General features: G+C 33.9%; 1 protein-coding gene and 1 long non-coding RNA gene across 2 annotated transcripts in view; one reads left to right on the forward strand and one right to left on the reverse strand.

Moving 5' to 3' along the window:
- Positions 1–4,615, forward strand: part of LOC115334937 — a 32,032-nt gene extending 27,417 nt beyond the window's left edge. The window contains exon 5 of the long non-coding RNA XR_005931314.1: positions 1,946–4,615. This is a non-coding gene — a long non-coding RNA (uncharacterized LOC115334937). The remainder of the gene's footprint in view (positions 1–1,945) is intronic.
- The window catches only part of SYCP1 (synaptonemal complex protein 1), a 27,852-nt gene that overhangs the window by 7,958 nt on the left and 1,651 nt on the right, over positions 1–18,243 (reverse strand). The window contains 20 exon segments of the mRNA XM_041119780.1: positions 403–519; positions 1,746–1,808; positions 2,497–2,559; positions 2,915–2,977; positions 3,481–3,562; positions 4,240–4,310; positions 4,523–4,640; positions 5,143–5,246; positions 6,302–6,406; positions 7,490–7,551; positions 8,721–8,788; positions 9,726–9,910; positions 10,048–10,142; positions 11,349–11,457; positions 12,450–12,523; positions 13,167–13,236; positions 14,386–14,444; positions 15,767–15,840; positions 16,034–16,101; positions 16,935–17,099. Of these exon segments, the coding sequence (XP_040975714.1) occupies positions 403–519; positions 1,746–1,808; positions 2,497–2,559; positions 2,915–2,977; positions 3,481–3,562; positions 4,240–4,310; positions 4,523–4,640; positions 5,143–5,246; positions 6,302–6,406; positions 7,490–7,551; positions 8,721–8,788; positions 9,726–9,910; positions 10,048–10,142; positions 11,349–11,457; positions 12,450–12,523; positions 13,167–13,236; positions 14,386–14,444; positions 15,767–15,840; positions 16,034–16,101; positions 16,935–17,099 (1,815 nt within the window).

Raw genomic sequence — 18,243 nt, forward strand, 5'->3', positions numbered from 1 at the left:
GCAGACAAGTGTCATTTCGAACCACAAGACCATTTCAAGCGCTCTACCCTAATATTTTTTGATACTACCATCAAAAAAAGGGTGGGCAGGAAAATATTAATACGGGAAAAGTTATAATCTAATTTGCTTATGCTGTATTTATACCAAGAATAGAATTTCTGTGAACAATATCTTGACAAAAAGAATTTTTAACTCAGTTCTTGTTTTTAAAGATATATAAAAATACTTGAACTTAAGGATCTAATGTACTAAAGCTTTGCTCACATGCATACACAAGAAGTTCCATTTATGTTGATGAGACTGCTACATAAGAGCAAGGGCTCTGGCCAATATAACTTCATAAAACCATCATAGAAAAAAAAAAAAAAATTAAACATTGCAGTAAAAATTAACAACTCTCACCTCTTCACGAAGTTTATTTTCATTTACTTTTTTTGTTTCAATGTCTTTTTGATAGATGTCAACTGTCTCCTTATGTTGCTTGTTCATATTTTCCATATCTAACTGTAATTTATTCACCTTTTGAGAATGCAGAATTATTGCTGTTAGTTGTTCAGGAATAAATATGCCAATGATTTTTTTTTTTTTTTTTTTACCTCTTATTTTCAAGCAGAATCACTCTGTTACTTTTCAGGTGTATGACTGAACTGTTCCCTATTTAATGTTCAGCTTTTTTCATAAAGAGTTGAACTTTGGCCTGAAGTGAGTTAGAAAACACTCATAGAAACAATGGCAACACTACAATGGGAAAGACAGCCCATACCAGTTTTGTGCACCCCAGTCAATAAAACGGTCCTAAAGCTAAAGGCTAGTCAATCACAAAAATCATCCCAATATAAGGGAACCACCCATTAGCGATCTGACACTATTCCCCCTTTTGTACAAAAGGCTCTTTAGTACTCTTGGTGTGGAATGCAAGGCAAGAAAATGAAGCATAACTGATAGTCTCCTAAGACTTACCAGTATGACTGTACTAATTTTACAATTAAATTTTTTTTTCAATTAAGAAGTGAAGAAACAGTTAATTTTCAGATTTTTATTTAGTTCTAAAAAAGATTAATTCCTTTTAGCTGCTAATATTCATGAGAATTTGGTATGAAACTAATAGGAAGAGTCTATTCCTACGTAGTCCCCTAAGTGCTGTGAATTCTTCGAAAAAAGATACAGATGGAGATTTTATTCCCACCATTGTAAGTCCATTTAAGATTTTAACTGTTTTATGGTATGTTTTCCTCCCAAGTGTGCACTTTGGTTAAAATTCTTCTTTTTAAGTTTCTCATAAGAATACCCTCAAAAAAGTCTACATCTTTCTTGAAGTGTGGTACCCAGAACTGGACACAATATTCTAATCAGGGACTTACCATTGCAGAACACAGTAAAAGAACTGCCTGAAGTGAATAATATATGCATTTATTTTAAATGCTTTTCTATTTCAATGGGGTGGCATTACTGAATAATGTCCCATACACTATCAACCAAAAAGGAAAGGGACTGATTAGGAATATAATTCCTTGAGATGTGATGTCTTTCTCTTATAAATGTCTGATAGCCCAGTCAGTGTCCAATGATTAAAAATGGAAGCATCTTTCAAAAATTATGGGCTCATTCCTGTAAAATCTGTTTCCCAGATCCATAAAACAGTTAAAAATGTGCTTAACATGTATTATGATTAGTTACACTGGGACTTAAAACATTCAGTCTTTGTACTTTACCCTCATCTTGTACATGAAGTTATTTAAACCTACCTTCCCTTCATAAATACTTGTTTTCTTGCTTTCTGCAGTAATTTTCTTTTTCAGCAACTTATTCTGTTAAAATAAAGTAGAACAAACACTATACTTTAATAAGTTAATAGAATTATGTAATGATTTAACTGCATCAAGTAGGTCGGAATCTTCAAAATTCCAGCTTTCAGCACGCAAATAACTCTCCTTCTGTTGTGCAGTTCAGGTTCCGGATTCTCCAAACAAGAGTGCTCAACTACTTACTTCAATAATACCATTACTTCAAGACCTTATGAAAGATTCCTTATGGGCAACAGCAGAGAAAAACCAAAGAGGGTGCAGAAAGGGAAGAAAAACTAAGATGCTGCTGACAGAAAATGTGCAGATGTCATGACAAAAAATACAAGTTACTTATTTTTACAGTACCGTTATTAACAATTTGTCCTAATGCACAATTCTTTTCTACTGTTGGAAACTGAGATAGGTCATTGTTTCAAGTATATCAATGATACCATGTACTAAATTAAAACAGTAAAAGTTTATTAAAGACATTATTTCTGTAATTGCATTTTTCAAAAGTAAAGGATAATTTTACAAATCATGTGATTCCAAAGGTGACTCCTTAATTTGCTCAGAGTTAAGATAAGAAAGGAAATGTTATAAGTTACATAGGTATATCTAAAGATATCACACCAGAAAAAAACTGTTGAAAAGTAAGTTACCACAAAATACCATGTTTTATGTATTTGTGAATTTTAAAAACTGTACATACCTCCTGTTGCAACTCTTCAATACATTTGGTTTTATTTTCCACCTGTTTCTTTATATTATTCAACTAAAAGAGATATTTCAAACATTCATTAATAAACTCCTAAAAAATTATGCACTGTGTTAGAGATTACTGTCAATGTTCTTAAACATGCATATGCATGAGTCTGATTAATTCTAATCGGACTGAAACACATGCTAATGTGTTACAATGATCAGAGTTTTAACCGTAAAGTACTACAAGAATTTTGCTAGCCCAGTGTCACCAACATTAATAGCAATGAACCAATTCCTCAGTGGTTGTAGAGTTTAGAAAGAAGAAGGAAAAAAGAAAAAAAAAAAAAGAGTAACTTTGCAATTTAAAAAAAAACAACCTTGTATGAAGTTCTCCCCAGTCCATGACAAAAAATGAATTTTCATACCTTATTTTCTAAAATCTTCAACTGCTTTTCCTTTCTTGAAATTTCATTTTCAATACTCTTAGCCTGGAATTATAATTGTAAATATTTCACTTCTACAATAAAATTTTGAAATCCATTATGATATTTAAAAAAAAAAAAAAAACAGGTATGCTCTGAAACTACAGTAAGAAAGTAAAAATATTTGAACATATTTAAACTAAAACTCATATTACATATTGAAAGCTAATCCATACCCCATCCATCACTAAGTGGGTATACAGAAATAAAAAAAAAAAAAGAGGGTTCTCTGCCTGAAATCTAACAAATCTGGACTTTTAAGCCTCTATGTAAAGAGTAAACATCCTAGTGAAGGTTCTTGTCTTTTATTTTAAAAGGGCTCAGCCATGTGTACATGTGTTGACTCAATTGGTAGCAGCACTGAAAGAAAGAAGAAAGCCTCTGTAAGAGATTACATCCCCAGGTAGAGCTTTGCAGAAAAAGAAAAAAAAAAAAAAAGTTTTACATTTAGATTTTGTCCTACATGTTATATTATATATTTTCATGATAAAGCACATGATATGGCATACATTTTCTTCTCTTTCATCCAGTTTACTTTTAATCTCTTCACCGTTCTTTACCATCTTCTCCTTCAAAGACTCCAGTTCATTTCTAAATGCCAAGTTAACAAGCATTAGTAAATATTTACTTAATAACTTTAACTTCTTTTCACTAATGCTAAATAAACCCATACTTTATTTTCTAAAAAAAGCTGCTAATATTGATGAGAACTTCATACACTGTTCAATGGAAATGTTCTTAAAATGATGTAAAGTGACTGGTAAGTTAATGTCTGACCTGTATATACTTTTTTGTAAGTATGGAAAGATATTCCCCTTACCTGAGTAAAGTATATTCTAATCTGTAATATCATAATGCGTCTATGAAACATGGAAGGCTGCCTGTCTATTGGGTTGTTGGTACATAGACTACTTCAGAGAGTAACGTTTAACCAGTTTCACCCTTTCACATTTAATCCATAACCTTTAACTTCTATTTTCATTTCCTTCACATCTAAGATGTTAATGCAGAACAGGATCGCTCTCTGTATGTAATATGAAGCTAGGGCAAAAATTGTTCCTGTAGCAATAGGTATCACTAATTTGTAGAAACTTCTACATGCCCAACATCAATACTAAATAGTTTCTGTTTGGCTATATAACCTAAAAAACCCCATTAAACTAAAAATCACAGAAAGCAGCATATGAACACAACATTCAGAATAACTGTGAAGGAATGGAGTCTACTTCCTTTAATAATATTGTATATTAGTATTTATTTTTACTTGCCTTAGCTGGCCATTTGCTTCTTCCAGGTTTTCAACTAGCTGCTTTGCATTTTCTTCTTTTTTTCTACTATCCTAAATAAAGACCCACATAAGTAAAATGAATAAAATTCAAAGTCACATCTTAAAAAATTCGAAGACACCTTAAGCAATATCTTGACCTGCCTTATTCGCACAAAAAATAGTTCAGATACTCTACAGAACCATGTCATATTGCAGTTTACCATATGATTTGTATTTTAAATTGAATGTTGTCCTTTAAAAACAGCTGGAAGTTTACAACTTGCCTCGTGACTTTCTTGCAGTTTCTTGAGTTCTGTAGCCATACCACTTTTCTCTTGTGCTATTTGTTCCTTTTCTAATAAAAGCTTATTGATATACACTGTTAGTTGTTCATTCTTTAGCCTAATTTAAAACAAATGGTCAAGAGAAATCAGAACATGTATTTTGAAATTTCCTTTTAAGTTAAATTTATCTGTTACAAAATGTTATTTCATGCTGAAAAAAGTCCAGGCCTGTATCTACAAATTTAAGCTTTGTGGCAAAGTTACAGTGATGCAAAAAGGCAACAGAAGAAGGAAAGAAAATGAGAGTCAACTTGTATATAAATATAATGGTTGTTGAAGATGATGTAGTTCAATATCCAGCTCAAAGCAGGGTTAATAATGAATTCAGAAACTTTCTCTTCAGGTTAACACAACTAAGTCAGAGATATGGAACAATTACATATGTACAAGTACAGTAAATGTAATTTATAAATATAAGTATGTAACAGATGTCATACTGTGTGCATAGGTTCAAAATTTTCATTAGAAAACAATCATAGATAATTTCATTGTATATTTAAGTAATTTCTATGTAAGACAAAAAAATTAAACTAATACTGTATTTTCAAAAACGATCATACGCCTCTCGCTCAAGATCTGTATTCAGTGTCATAAGCTGTTTTAAATAATTTTGTTCCTTTTCAGCTGTACTAGTCAGTTGTACTTTCAAATCATGGATTTCTTTCTGCAGAAGAAAAAGAAAGTGTTCTGAGTATACGTATGTAAACTACAAGTCATGAAAGCTATCAGAAATGAACTGACAACACAAAGCTTTAAGATGAAACAAAGCAACACACATGCCATAAATTACCCAGACCGTATCTTTACATCTCTCTGGTGTGATGTGGAAGTAGTGTGAGATATTGAACTCTGATATGAGTGCTAAATGTGTCCTCTGTGGTAAGTCTAACTAACTAGTCTGCAAAATTACTGACAAAATTAGCTTTCCTTGGACATTATTTTAAATAAAGACATTTGTTTCAGACATCATAAGCTTTTGCATTCACCTATATAAACAAAAAAACCAAAAAACAAACAAACAAACAAAATCACAGAATTCCAGTAATATGTGAATTCCAGTACTACGTGATAGAATAAGCAGGTATTTTGAATGCATCCCAAACCACAAAGCAAAACTCTTCCCTCAGAAATCTGCTGTGATTACAAGATTAGGCAAGCCTTGTAATGTAACGTAGTTTATAATATATAAATGCTTTGAATACTCCAAATAACTGGCAATACACTGATACCACAGGCACTGGCAGGTGGTTGATGGGCAGGGTGGGCAGCAGGGAGGGCAGCAGGGAGGGCAGCAGGGAGGGCAGCAGGGAGGGCAGCAGGGAGGGCAGCAGGGATTAGGTTTTAAGCACGGCACATAATGAACTTCTGGAATTTCTTATCACAGAAGGCTATGGAGGAAAATAGCATAAGGAGTTTCAAAAACAGATGAGACAAGTGAACATGAAGAAGTCCATATATTGATAGCAAAGGCAACTGACAGGGATGTGTCCTCAAACATCCTTAATACAGCTACTGTAGGAGTGTAAGGGGAATGGACCATAGATAATGATCAGGCTCCTCTACTACATAGTATCTTCTGCTGTCATCAGCAGGAGCAGAGCAGTGTATTGGGTGAAGCACTGGTCTGACTATGTGATATTTCTTATGTTCTTATATACAAGTGATAATGTGTAACTTAACTATTTATAAAACCATGTTACTATCACCCTTTATTCAGACCTCTCTGATTTGGAGAACATTTTTTATTTCTTTTTCTTTCTCCTGCAAATTTTCTACAGTAGCCTCAAGATCTTTCTTCTCCACTAGAAGTCCTTCAACTTTCCCCTGTTTAAGAACATTAATGAAACTCAGTTCAGAAAATTCAATGCACTGTATCTAAGGAACAAACATATGTGGTAAAATGCAAACCTGGTTTTATACTATCTTTCTTTAGCTGATGCAGTTCCTTGTTAGACTTGTAAATACAAGATCATAACTACAATAATCCTGTATTAAAAGCATACTTCATATAACTTAGACTTCTGTAACAGAAAATGGGCCTTTGTCACAGTTCAGTAAGGTTCACAGAGACCAGAGCTAATTACCTCAGGAAACTTCCCTGTAAGTAAGAACAGAACACTGCAGGCTCTTAAATGTTTCCCCTGAAAAGGGACATGTATCGACACAGTACGCAACACTTTCTAGATACGAAACATTGCAGTATGGAGGACACCTCACCATAACTAACACCCCCAAAACAGCAAAATAATCACAACAGATTTGTGAAGTAATAAACCTAAGGAATTGCCTATTAGTTTCCTCATTTTGTCACACATAACCTTTTCACAAATTCCACTGCCTTTTCTGGATGGTGTCAAAAGCTTGGTTATCCTTTAAACACCAAAATGAGGTCAGTCTTTACAAGGCTTAATTTTTAGAAGATTATTATGAAGAAAGCTAGACACTCAAGGAATTATCTTTGCTGTCGAAAATTAGTTGATCCCTCAGCCTTAAACGTCACATGTGTGGTCCTCACAAGGTTTGAGCTAATGTTCATCACAAAAAAAACCCCACCCAACCGTATTTTTCAGAAAGGTTCAGAATGAGGAAAGAGTGATTACTAGGCATAACTAAAAATCTTTATGTCCAGAGGAAGTGGCATTTGAATAGGTGTGGATGAAGAAGGAAATGACCAGAAATCTTGACAAGGAAAACAAAACCAAAGTAAAGCAAAACAAGAAAAATGGTGGAAAGAATCAAGACCTTCAAAGAAAACACCAAAATCATCTAAAAGACAGGTAGGAAAGTTTAGTAGCAATATTATGGCAGATTAGACAATGTTTATATATCGCATTTAAGATACTTACAAAGCAAGAGAGACTTCATATGAAAAGTAAATGCCATGAGACTAATAAAATGAACATTTACCAGTGTTTCTGACAGCTCTTCAAGTTGCATTTCTTTGTCACATTTTAGTTTAGTCATCTCTTCTACAGCACATGTAATATAAAATTAATTGAACAGAAATAATTTTACATATTTAGCAGGCAGTATAAAGCATTTATCCCTTTGCAGTACCCAACTTTCAAAACTTATGGGATTAAGCTCAGAAATTGTAAAGTTAAATTATGGCTTAATCTAAATGTAGAGTTGAAAAAAGGATTCAGAAAGACATTAGCAAATATGTATCTGAAGAGAAACTAATAATTTGTCTTAAATAAAATTCAGAGCCTATTATGTTTTCCACAATCACGGCTTCAAATAAACCATGGACTGTAAGAATGGAGTAATCTCCAAGTATCGATACATCTGCATTTTTCCAGAAAAAAATCTGGACTGCTGAAGATATTCACATGGATATGCTGAAAAAGGAAACCACTTATTAGTAACTTCAAAGTGTTTTCTATGTGCACATTCACATTACTGGTATTTTTTGCAAGTACTGGACACTAAACTGATTTTTGCTCTGGAATTCTCACAGGTCACATCTCCCTTGTTCTAGGCAAGCATCAGCAGTTAACTTTTGAACACTTATCTTTAGATGCCCTCAATACATACAAGCACATCAGATTCTATTTCTCATCTATCGTATCAGGACTAGAGACATACGCTGCACACTGGGAAAACAGTGCTAAAGATAGATCTCTTACTCTGGGGGCTAAGCAGTGCATATCTAGAAATCACACAATATGAAAGCAATATTTAAAGCTAACCACTGTCAGTGTGACTCTATATCTGACATGGGGAGAGTCGTCTGCAGGAAAGCTTAATGCAAGTGTGTTATCTCTGCTACAAGCTACAGAAGTCACTCCTGGAATCTACTGTTCAGCAGTCTAACACTACCTCTCAAACAGGTCTGCAGTGCTACCAGTCTTAATTGGAAGAGTGCAGAGAAACCAAAATGTCTTCCAGGAGAAGCCATGCATGTATGGTCTTACTATTGGAGGTCTGCACAGCACTGCTGTTTGACTGTTGCCAGCTACAATGACTACCAAAGAAAAGGGTAAAGATGAGTAAAAATAAATCTAGGCATTCCTGACAGGTTCAGGTTACTGTAAAACCATTTTTCCAAGCAATAGGGACAGTCCATTTTCAGAAAACAGCAGAAAACATTTTTATTACTACCTAGCTCATTTTTTTTTCTTTCTACAAACCTTACCCAATTCAGCAGACTTATTTCTCAGCTCCAAGGTAAGTAGCTTTGACTCATCTTCATATTTCTCCAATCTAAGAAAATGGTAATTAAAAAAAAAAAATTGTATTAGTACAAAGCTCTGCATTTGAAAGTTGAAAGACAATAAGACAAAGTCTTACCACAAGCATTTTAAGAACATTTGCCTTTCAACAGGCAGATGATGTATCTGCCTGCAACATGTATCAAATTTCACTTTTACGACTTCGGAACAGCAGACGTAAAAGTAAGCAAATATATACATACATAAATCTGTATTTCTTAAAAATAGAATGATGAAAGTCAGGGGGAGGGGACAAATATTTACTTTCTTATAGACAGTATCAACCAGCACAACTGAAAAAAATTATATTAAATTCTCTGCACTTAGACACTGTGTCAAAAAAAACAAATTTCAGCTTCATATCCCTTTGTTCTTGGATTTGTCATAAACTGCAACTACTTAAAAGACACCTTAATGCCATGTACCCCAAAATCACTGTTTCTTGAAAAACTCAGTTGTGATAATGTATTACAACATGTCTTTACTGCTCTGTTCTTATTTTTAGGAAGGTTGATTTTAGTTGCTGTCAGGTTCTTTGACAAATACATAATTTTTAAAACTACAGAAAACCTGAAATACATTAATAATAGGCATCAGTATTAAACAGTACTATTATCACACACAGAAGAACATCTTGCTCACTAAATGTTCTATTAATAAAGAACCATCAAGTACTAAATGAGATTACTGCTCTGTCAGTTAAAAGCTGCATCCACACAAAACCAAACAGCATAAACATCTACAAGTGCTAATAATTCAAATAACCAGACAGGTGAAGGACTTAAAAAAAAAAAAAAGTTATTAGTGATTACAAAAAAAATGTGATTACACCAGATCACATATGAAGTTTCGGTTTTATTCCCAGCAGCTCGGTAATCTGTTTTTTTTACTTATAAGATCATTCTTTGTCTTTAAACTGTTTAATTTACCTATTTTGCTCTCTTTGCAGCAAGCTTTTCAAATTGGAAATAGAAGTCTCAAACTCCTCTATCAGGGATGCATGCAAAGCCTTAGTTTTTTCACATTCTTCCACCTGTGCTTCCTTTTCTTCAGTGACCTGAATTAATGCTTTCACTGCAGTCTGCAATTCGGTTTCTAAGTGCTTTTGAGTAACCTTTAAAAAAATTATATAATTTCTAAACATGTTTTGCAACAAACAGCTACAACTGTTTCATATCTGAAGTATCAATAATTATTTATGCAATTACTCATCTAATCTATTTATACTGGAAAATTATAAGCAAGCTGTACCTCTGTTTTTTGCAATGAAACTTTGGCCTCTTCCAGTTCTGCCCTCAAATGTTCTTGATTGATCTGGGATTCCTTTAACATTTCTCCTTCATGTCCTAAGCAAAAAGATATATGCTTACATTTAAGAAAAATATGATATTTACTAAAAAATGCTTGCATTTCTATTTTACAGATAAATACATTCCTACAACTTAACCAAGTTACATAGTGTATTCATGTCATTGTTACAGAAAAAGCCTCCAAGATGATTATTCAACCTATTAAGTAACAGTAACCAAAATGTAAAATTACATATATTTATAGAATTTAACAAAATGCAGCCACTTATATGTATCTGGCGTAAAAACGATACTAAAACCTTCATCCCCACTTCCCAGGGAAGTGGAGGCTGAAAGCTACCTCAGTTCTAAAGAACAAAGGTATTTGCATCATATACTTTAAATATTGTGTAATATAAATGGCTTAAAAATACTGAAAATCAAGTTTCTGAAAAGTAAGTTTCCTCAGTGGCACTTGACTCTAAGTTTGCAAAATTCAAGCAATGTATTTTCCCCTTGCAATCTTCAAAAGCACTCACTGCTTGACTCACCCTTGAAAAAGAACCCTTCAAAAACAGTTATACTTCCAATCCTAGTCAATCATTTGCCTATTTGCAAATAAGATTCCATTTGAAATCCGTAACATTTTGGGGGGTTATTTGGCAAAGATGTGAAAATATGTTTTGTTGAACACAGAACAAAGCTACTATTTATGGACTACTGAACAAATATTATGCTTTGAAGACCCTTCACTAACTTGATTTGAAACAGATCAATCCAGTAGCCAGGAAAAACACTTTTATCTATTATCATGCCATGTTTACTATAGAAGTCCAACTGAAACAGAAGAATCTTCAGAACAGGGGCAGGGTTATACAGTGTCCTGGTAAAACTTACTTCTGTTACAGAAAAGGAATGACAGGGTATATGACACCCTTACAGTAGTAGAGCATGTTCACACTAGAGTTTATTGAAGAGTAAAAGAAAAATCCCTTGCGATGAAGCTGTCATGTCGATACAAAACCAGGGTGTAGCCTAAGCCTAAAGAGAAAACCTTTGTTATGAAATAAAGGCCTAGGTTTTATACATATGCAGATTACACTACCAGTCCTGATCCCACATCAGCAGCTTCTATTCCAAACCGAAATATGGCCTGCAAGATCCCAGTGTGCTGCTGACTAATAACAGGCTAAAATTATCATCATCCTGTTTCCTATACTTCTATAACCAGTTATATTTTAACATAGCAGAGAGAACTCTTACTTTTTGCTTCTACTAAGTCAGCAATCTTATTTCTTGATTCCTGCAGCTGAGTCTTGATGTCTCTTATTATATCATCTTTTTCATCACTCTGTACAGTAAGAACTGAAATCTAACAAAATTAAAATATCATAATGAAGTCTAGAAAAAAGGGCAGATTCCCATTTTCATATGTGCACCGTGTATAATTAGCATACGAACTGCTGTCATTCAAATTAAATGTGGTGGTCAGTCTTAGCCAAGTATTGATCAAGTCATATTACTCTGGATGAAAAAGCTCTTCAGTTCAAAATCAAAACATGAATTCCAACAGACTAAAGATACTGGAACATCACTAAAGTTTGCAGAATCTGACCTAAATGCAGCTCCAGCTGTTATTTTTGTCCTTTTGACTGATGCCCAGAAACACTCCTTGCCCCTCTGCAATGTCACATCCATCCTCAGGAAAACCAACAACTCTTGACCTTCCCAGATACAGACAGATGCTCAGCTTCTCAGAGTCCTACTTACAAACTAAAAACTCTTATCACAATTAATTTCTTCAATTTAATCAGTCTTCTGTCATGGCTACCTCATCACCACTACAAAAAACCTACTCTAATCTCAGATTCCTAAACTCTCTTACCAGCCTGTGGTCTGATACGCATTATAATACTTCTTCCCACCTTCCTTCTTACCAGATATGAACTATACCTTTCTTCACTATGAGGAGTGATGACTGCTTTGCTAATTTTATGCTTCTGTACAAGCCACTTTATAAAGGCAAGCATATGCATAGAGAACAGAAAGAGTATTCAGTGTTTAGATGGGGCTTTTAAATCCTGTCACTAAGATGTCCCTTGTTACGATAGAGCGGCCTTATTCACATTTCATTCCAAATAAATAATACAGAAGGAACACACCATCAAAAGTTATTTTGCAATATTAATTTCCATCCTTCCAAAATACAAATATTTTACAAAACATCAAGCACTTTTAAAATAATTACTTACATCTGATACATCAGTAAGCCATGAAAGCAAAATAGAGTTCAAATATTAACGAAACTGCAAGACTTGTTTCAAAAATAAAGCTGTACTTATTAGATTGTAAAACTGAACACACCTGTTTTTCCTTCATACTGACTTCCAGTTTCCACTCTTTTTCAGCCTTGTCCACTTTTTCTGCTTCTTCTTTTACTTTTGAGATACAGTAATATCCATAGTTAATATACTAGCTAAAATATACTCCAAGTTAAATACAATTTCCAGTTTAAGAGTGCTTACAATTGTACAGCTGTACAATTTGTTTTCTAAAGAGTAATTATTGAGGTCATGTTTGAAATTATCTTCTAATCAGGCAAAATAATTTTTGTGCCAGCTTTCCACAGAATTAGTCCATTATTCCATATATTAGTTAATAGTTTGTTATAAGAAACTAAGAGAAATGCACATGTAAAAATGAAACAGGCACACAGTAATGTAAATAAAGCAAATATTTAATTAAAATTTCTATAGCTACACACTAGTGCATTATCATTTAAATAAACCAACTACATAAAACAAGTAGTGATCTCTAGACTGTACTTCACAGACAAAACTTAGACTTTGAGTGACTATTTGAAAAATAAAGTTCCAAATCTGATCCAGTGGAAAAACAATAAAAGGGCCCAGGCATTTAACAGCAGGTAGCATGAATAAAAGAGTGTCCAGACTATCACAGTGTTAACTGTTCACCATTCTAGCACTTCATATCTTTCTGGCCTGAAACTACATGCAATCAAGTCTATGAAGTACAAAATTGTTAAGCCTGCAGTATAAACAGAATAAAGAGAATTCTCACATTTGAAACACATTTCCAATCTGGTGCTCTCTGCTTGCACACGAAGCTCTTCAAATGCCATTATCATTCTCTAAAAATAAAATTCCATATATACGTTCATATAAAACTAAGTACTTTCAGTAGTGAAGAATTATGTTTATGATTTGTAAACAAACAGTATTACAAACTCATTCATATTGGTAGGATAAATTTTGTTGAAAATAAAATTCAGAGCACAAACATATTTTGAGTTAACAGAATATTATAATTATTCAACATTCGAAGTTTAAGAATTTCTGTACTCAAGATCTAAACAATTTCTAGGACAAAATATTTTCACTGGTCCATGTTTGTAGATCCCTAACACAATGGAGGAGGAGTTGTGCTTTTCTTAGTTGCTACAACAACCTATAATTAACATTTAACCGTTATACCACGTACTCCCTGACTCTGCTCAATATCAAGTTCATCACTCCCAAACGATGCCTCACATTTCTCTTTTATATATATAAATATACTAGGGTCTTATCTTCCACACTAGAATAATTAATAACAAAAATATGATTAATTAATTTATTTGGCAAGACTGCACTTCTTTTACAAATTAAAAAGGCAAAACCCCACTTTAAGTCAAGGAATATCCACAGCTTATACTTCTTGTTCCACACAAAATCACCAGCTTCCATAATGAATTTTCTCGTTCTGTGTCACACTCAAAACCGAAATAAATTATTTTTGTTCATCTTTATTTTATATTGCACTTTACATTAAATAAAATTATCTAATAGAATAACCCTACTATACCTGACCCCAAAACCTGACTGAAGCGCTATGCAACCTGCTCTAGTTGACCCTGCTTTTAGCAGGGGAAGTTCATAGATGTTCTCCAGAGGATGCTTCCAACCTCAGCCATTCTGTTAAATCACCAGATAGGTGAAACAGAGTACAAAAAGGCAATAGAAGTTATGGCAGTCACCTAACACTAAGCAGATCACATGAATCTACATCCTAAACACTGCTGCATTTTGTCCAATTAACGTGCTCTATACAATACAAAAATAATTCCTGAAAAGGGACTGAAAACCCAACTTCCTGCATCACACATGATGGTTCTAATCACTTTATCAGAGAATGTTCTTTGTACAAACAGCATCTCAACATGTACACCTAACTCTGATAACTCAACATATCCATATAACTCGGATCACATTTGAGCCTTTTAACAAGATACGTCACTTACTTCAACATTGTTATTAAGTTCCACGTATAGTTGTCTCGTTTCTTCTCTTTCATGTTCATCTATCAAAGTAAGAATGTACCATAGTTTTCCTTTTGAAAAAGAATGCCAGCTGTCCAAGCCATTATGCTTAAACAGCATAATGAATTAAAAAAGAAATTATAGGCTCTTTTCTTATTTAAAAAAAAATCATTATGAAACAGGGTGCCAGAAGTTATATAATCTGGAGAAAATGTATATTCCATTGAAACATCAAGGAAGCTCAGCTTTTCAAATTTCCTTCCCAATCTCACTTTTTCTATGAATAGTGTAATTCCAGATCAATTTATATAACTCTATTAATTTTGACAGTATTAGTGTTGTTGAATATTAATTCATTAAAAATGTTAGTGTTTGAAAAACTGTAATATAAGCTTTAGCACTAAATTTCTTCCCATCAGCAGAGACACCCATGACCACAGAACTGTCATTATAGAATTATAACAATACTCCATCTCTTTTTCTTTTTTCTTTCATTTTTGTAATTGATACTATTTTTCCCTAAGAAAATAATTATAGAAGAGAACAGTGAGAAACACAGCTATCAAAGTACAGTACATCTACACACAGGTGTTTGTAGAAGCAAAGCTAAAAAGAAACAGACACTTCTTAAGTATCTGGGATCAAGTCAGTAAAATTTAAAAAAGATTATAGTAACAATTCTGACTTTCATATAGCATAAAATCCAAGTCAAGAACATACTTTAAAACCTCAAGAATTTAAACTTCATTAAGTTATCCAGCTGTCCTGGCTTGGTCAATTTAGTGAGAAGAATGCTAGTTATTCATAGTGTCTTGGGCTTTGGACCTTTTTTCCCCATGAACCTGTAACTGCTCCAAACAGGATAATGCCATCTCTGGAAATTTGTTAGAGAGAGCTGGGAAAGGTAACTAGAGTAGATTCTAATGGCTAAACACAGGCATGAAGTGCCACCACATATGTCTTAATATATTCAAGGTATCTGGATGGGACTGAAAAACGTCAATGGACTGACAACACTTCAGGAGACCTGCACTCCTCTGCAGTGGCTGCCAGTGGCTAATCAGGTTTGCTTACACTGCCTTAAACCTGTATCAGTGTTTAGACACCTAAACAGCTCTCAGGCTTGTAACCTTTTAGAAAACAATCATACTGACTTCAGAAAACGCCTGGACTTAGCATTACAAAAGATACATGTATTAGACCTATGGCTTCACTTCTGATTTTGCTCTGATGCACAACCACATACAGTTTATCTCAACAGGAGAATGTATTTGGAACAGAATGATAGCTTTTTTCCTTTGTGAATTTAGAGAAAGCTAGAAGTACGTTTACTTTCGTAAATCAAAATTTAAATACTATTTACATTTGGTGGACTTCTCTGTGAAGTGAGTACAGGTTTCCTTGAGCAGATTACACAGATGCCTTGAAGCACTGTTTCTAAAAGAGAGGAAAAAATAGCATAATATGTTGTCATAGGAATGCATGGTACTCTGCATACCTCAGTAGTAACAATGTAAATGCCCCGATGACCTTTACAATTTAACAGCTATATGCAATATCCCATACTAATACAGTTCTCAGCACAAAACCTAATTATTGTCACAAAAATATATTTGACTGTATTACTTACTCTTTTAAGAGATCTTTATTTTCACATATCTCATCTTCCAGCTTTAAACTTAGTTTTTCATTTTCAAACTAATTTCATAGGGAACAAATACAAAACCACCTTGTTATTGAAATATAGACTAGCAATACAGTTTCACTTCTCAAATCTCACATGAAAAAGTAATTTTCTGCATCAGAAGACAGAAATCCGTTTATCTGGTATTACATGCTGAGCCATCTTTTGTTACAGTTTGCATGAAAGACATAATAATAAACAATAATTTACCAGCAACTGAAACACTTGCAGGTATGTTATTCATGCACACATTCACCCACTGCAAGTGCACACCCGTTCTCAGAATAACCATTTTCTCAAGGCAGAAGTCAGTCAAAGATGACTCAGGTTACCAGAGCCAGCGCAAACAAACGAGCAACAGCAAAAAAAATAAAAGAAGGACCAATAAATTGTTTAAAATTTCAGTCACAAAGCTGTCCGTCACTACCAGCTAGATAAGAAACTGGGATAAAGCAGAGTGTACTACTTCCTCTATGTGTTGCATACAGAAATATGCATGAGCATACTTTATGCACACCAGGAGGATGAAAACTTATTCAGTCTTGAACAGGTTTCTGCATACCCACAGTACCGTGTGCGTGTAAATAATACAAAGATGTAATGCGCGTTGTTAAAAAGAGGAAAACCATTTTTAAAAACCAAAATGTTACTTTTGCCTTTAGTAACATTTAGAGCCATAGGTCATCGGTATCTAGACAAATGGCTTCTTTGAAGTCATCACATTAACAGTTCAAAATGTCTTCAACCTCTGCAACATACTTTAATTGCATGAATAATATTTTCATACTAAATCAGGAGGAACTTTCTCTTTACTTTACACATTCAATGTATATTGTACAATACTGGCCTGCAATTCTTGAATGGCTTTACGCTGTGCTTCAATAATCTTTCTATTTTCTTGCAGTTTTCTTTCTTTCTGCTTTAGTTCTGATTCTACAGTTAGTTTCCACCGCTTGATCTTCTCAGCCTCTTTGTAGAGTTTTGAATACAGTTCATTCATTGTTTCTATATTCTATTAAAACAGGTTCCACAATTTAATCTCAAATGCTATTTAATTAATAATGTTTTAGATTCCTATTTATCTCTTAGGAATATCTCATGAGTAAATTTTTTTTCACAGATGGTGACACAAGCTTATATACGATCAGGAACCAAAGTTTAAATCTTTGTGCATCCACTGTGTGTGTATCAACAGACATTACACAAACACAAGTGAAAAATACCCCACTGCCTTCAGATATAGCGACATTGCTAAATAGTCTTAATGATATGGATAACTGCACTCCACCAAAAGTCAAGAAAAGTTTTGCTAGAATTATCAGTAGAGCCAAGATTCCTTCCAAGGTTCTTCACACCATTTCCCTCCTCTTACTCTGATAGATACTGCTAAGTAAAAGCAGCTTCAGATATCTTCTCCAAGACTACCTGCGGTACGTTTTTGCAGTTAACTCATACACAAAGCAGGAAGAAAAACCAACCTCGTGCTCTTATAACATCTTTAAAGCACTGTACAAGCAGCACGTGATCAGTGGTTTAGGCAGGTAAGAATAGTACAGTAGGCCACATGGCAGTTCTGCAGTTTGTTTTAGGTATGACATCACCTAATGCTATCCTTGTTTTGGCAGCATCCTGGTACTACTCCACTCCTGACTGTACTTTAATACCTGCTAGGGCTAAAAGAAGTTTAGTCCTCAGGGATATGAAAATCATTAGGAGGGCTGCAAGAAACATGTTCCATTTTGTTGCAGCAAACAGCATTTCGTATCTGGGAAGCACAGGAAGCTACCGCAAAAAAAAAAAAAAAAAATCAGCTTTACTGAGTTATACTAAAGGAGAAAAACGTTGGTAAAGATGCTATGAGTGGAATAAAATGCTTGAGGAAACCACTCCACTAAATTAATTGTTTTATAGATAAAATAAAGCCAGACAAGGCAATTGGGATAATCTGCTTCAATTTTCCAAAGAATACTCTGACTTCAATCCTTCTGCCTTTCAACAGACTATTCAGAAGCAGTTTCACAAAGATATTTAAGTGCCTAAATCTTACTCTGATTAAAACTCCCAGACTCCCCAGGCACTTTAAAAAAAAAACCAAACAAAAAACCCAAAAAACAAACACCTTGGAAATCACCTTAATATTAAAGGTTTATCTCCAG

Source organism: Aquila chrysaetos, chromosome 24 (assembly GCF_900496995.4).
Source record: "Aquila chrysaetos chrysaetos chromosome 24, bAquChr1.4, whole genome shotgun sequence".
Classification (NCBI taxonomy): Eukaryota; Metazoa; Chordata; class Aves; order Accipitriformes; family Accipitridae; genus Aquila; species Aquila chrysaetos.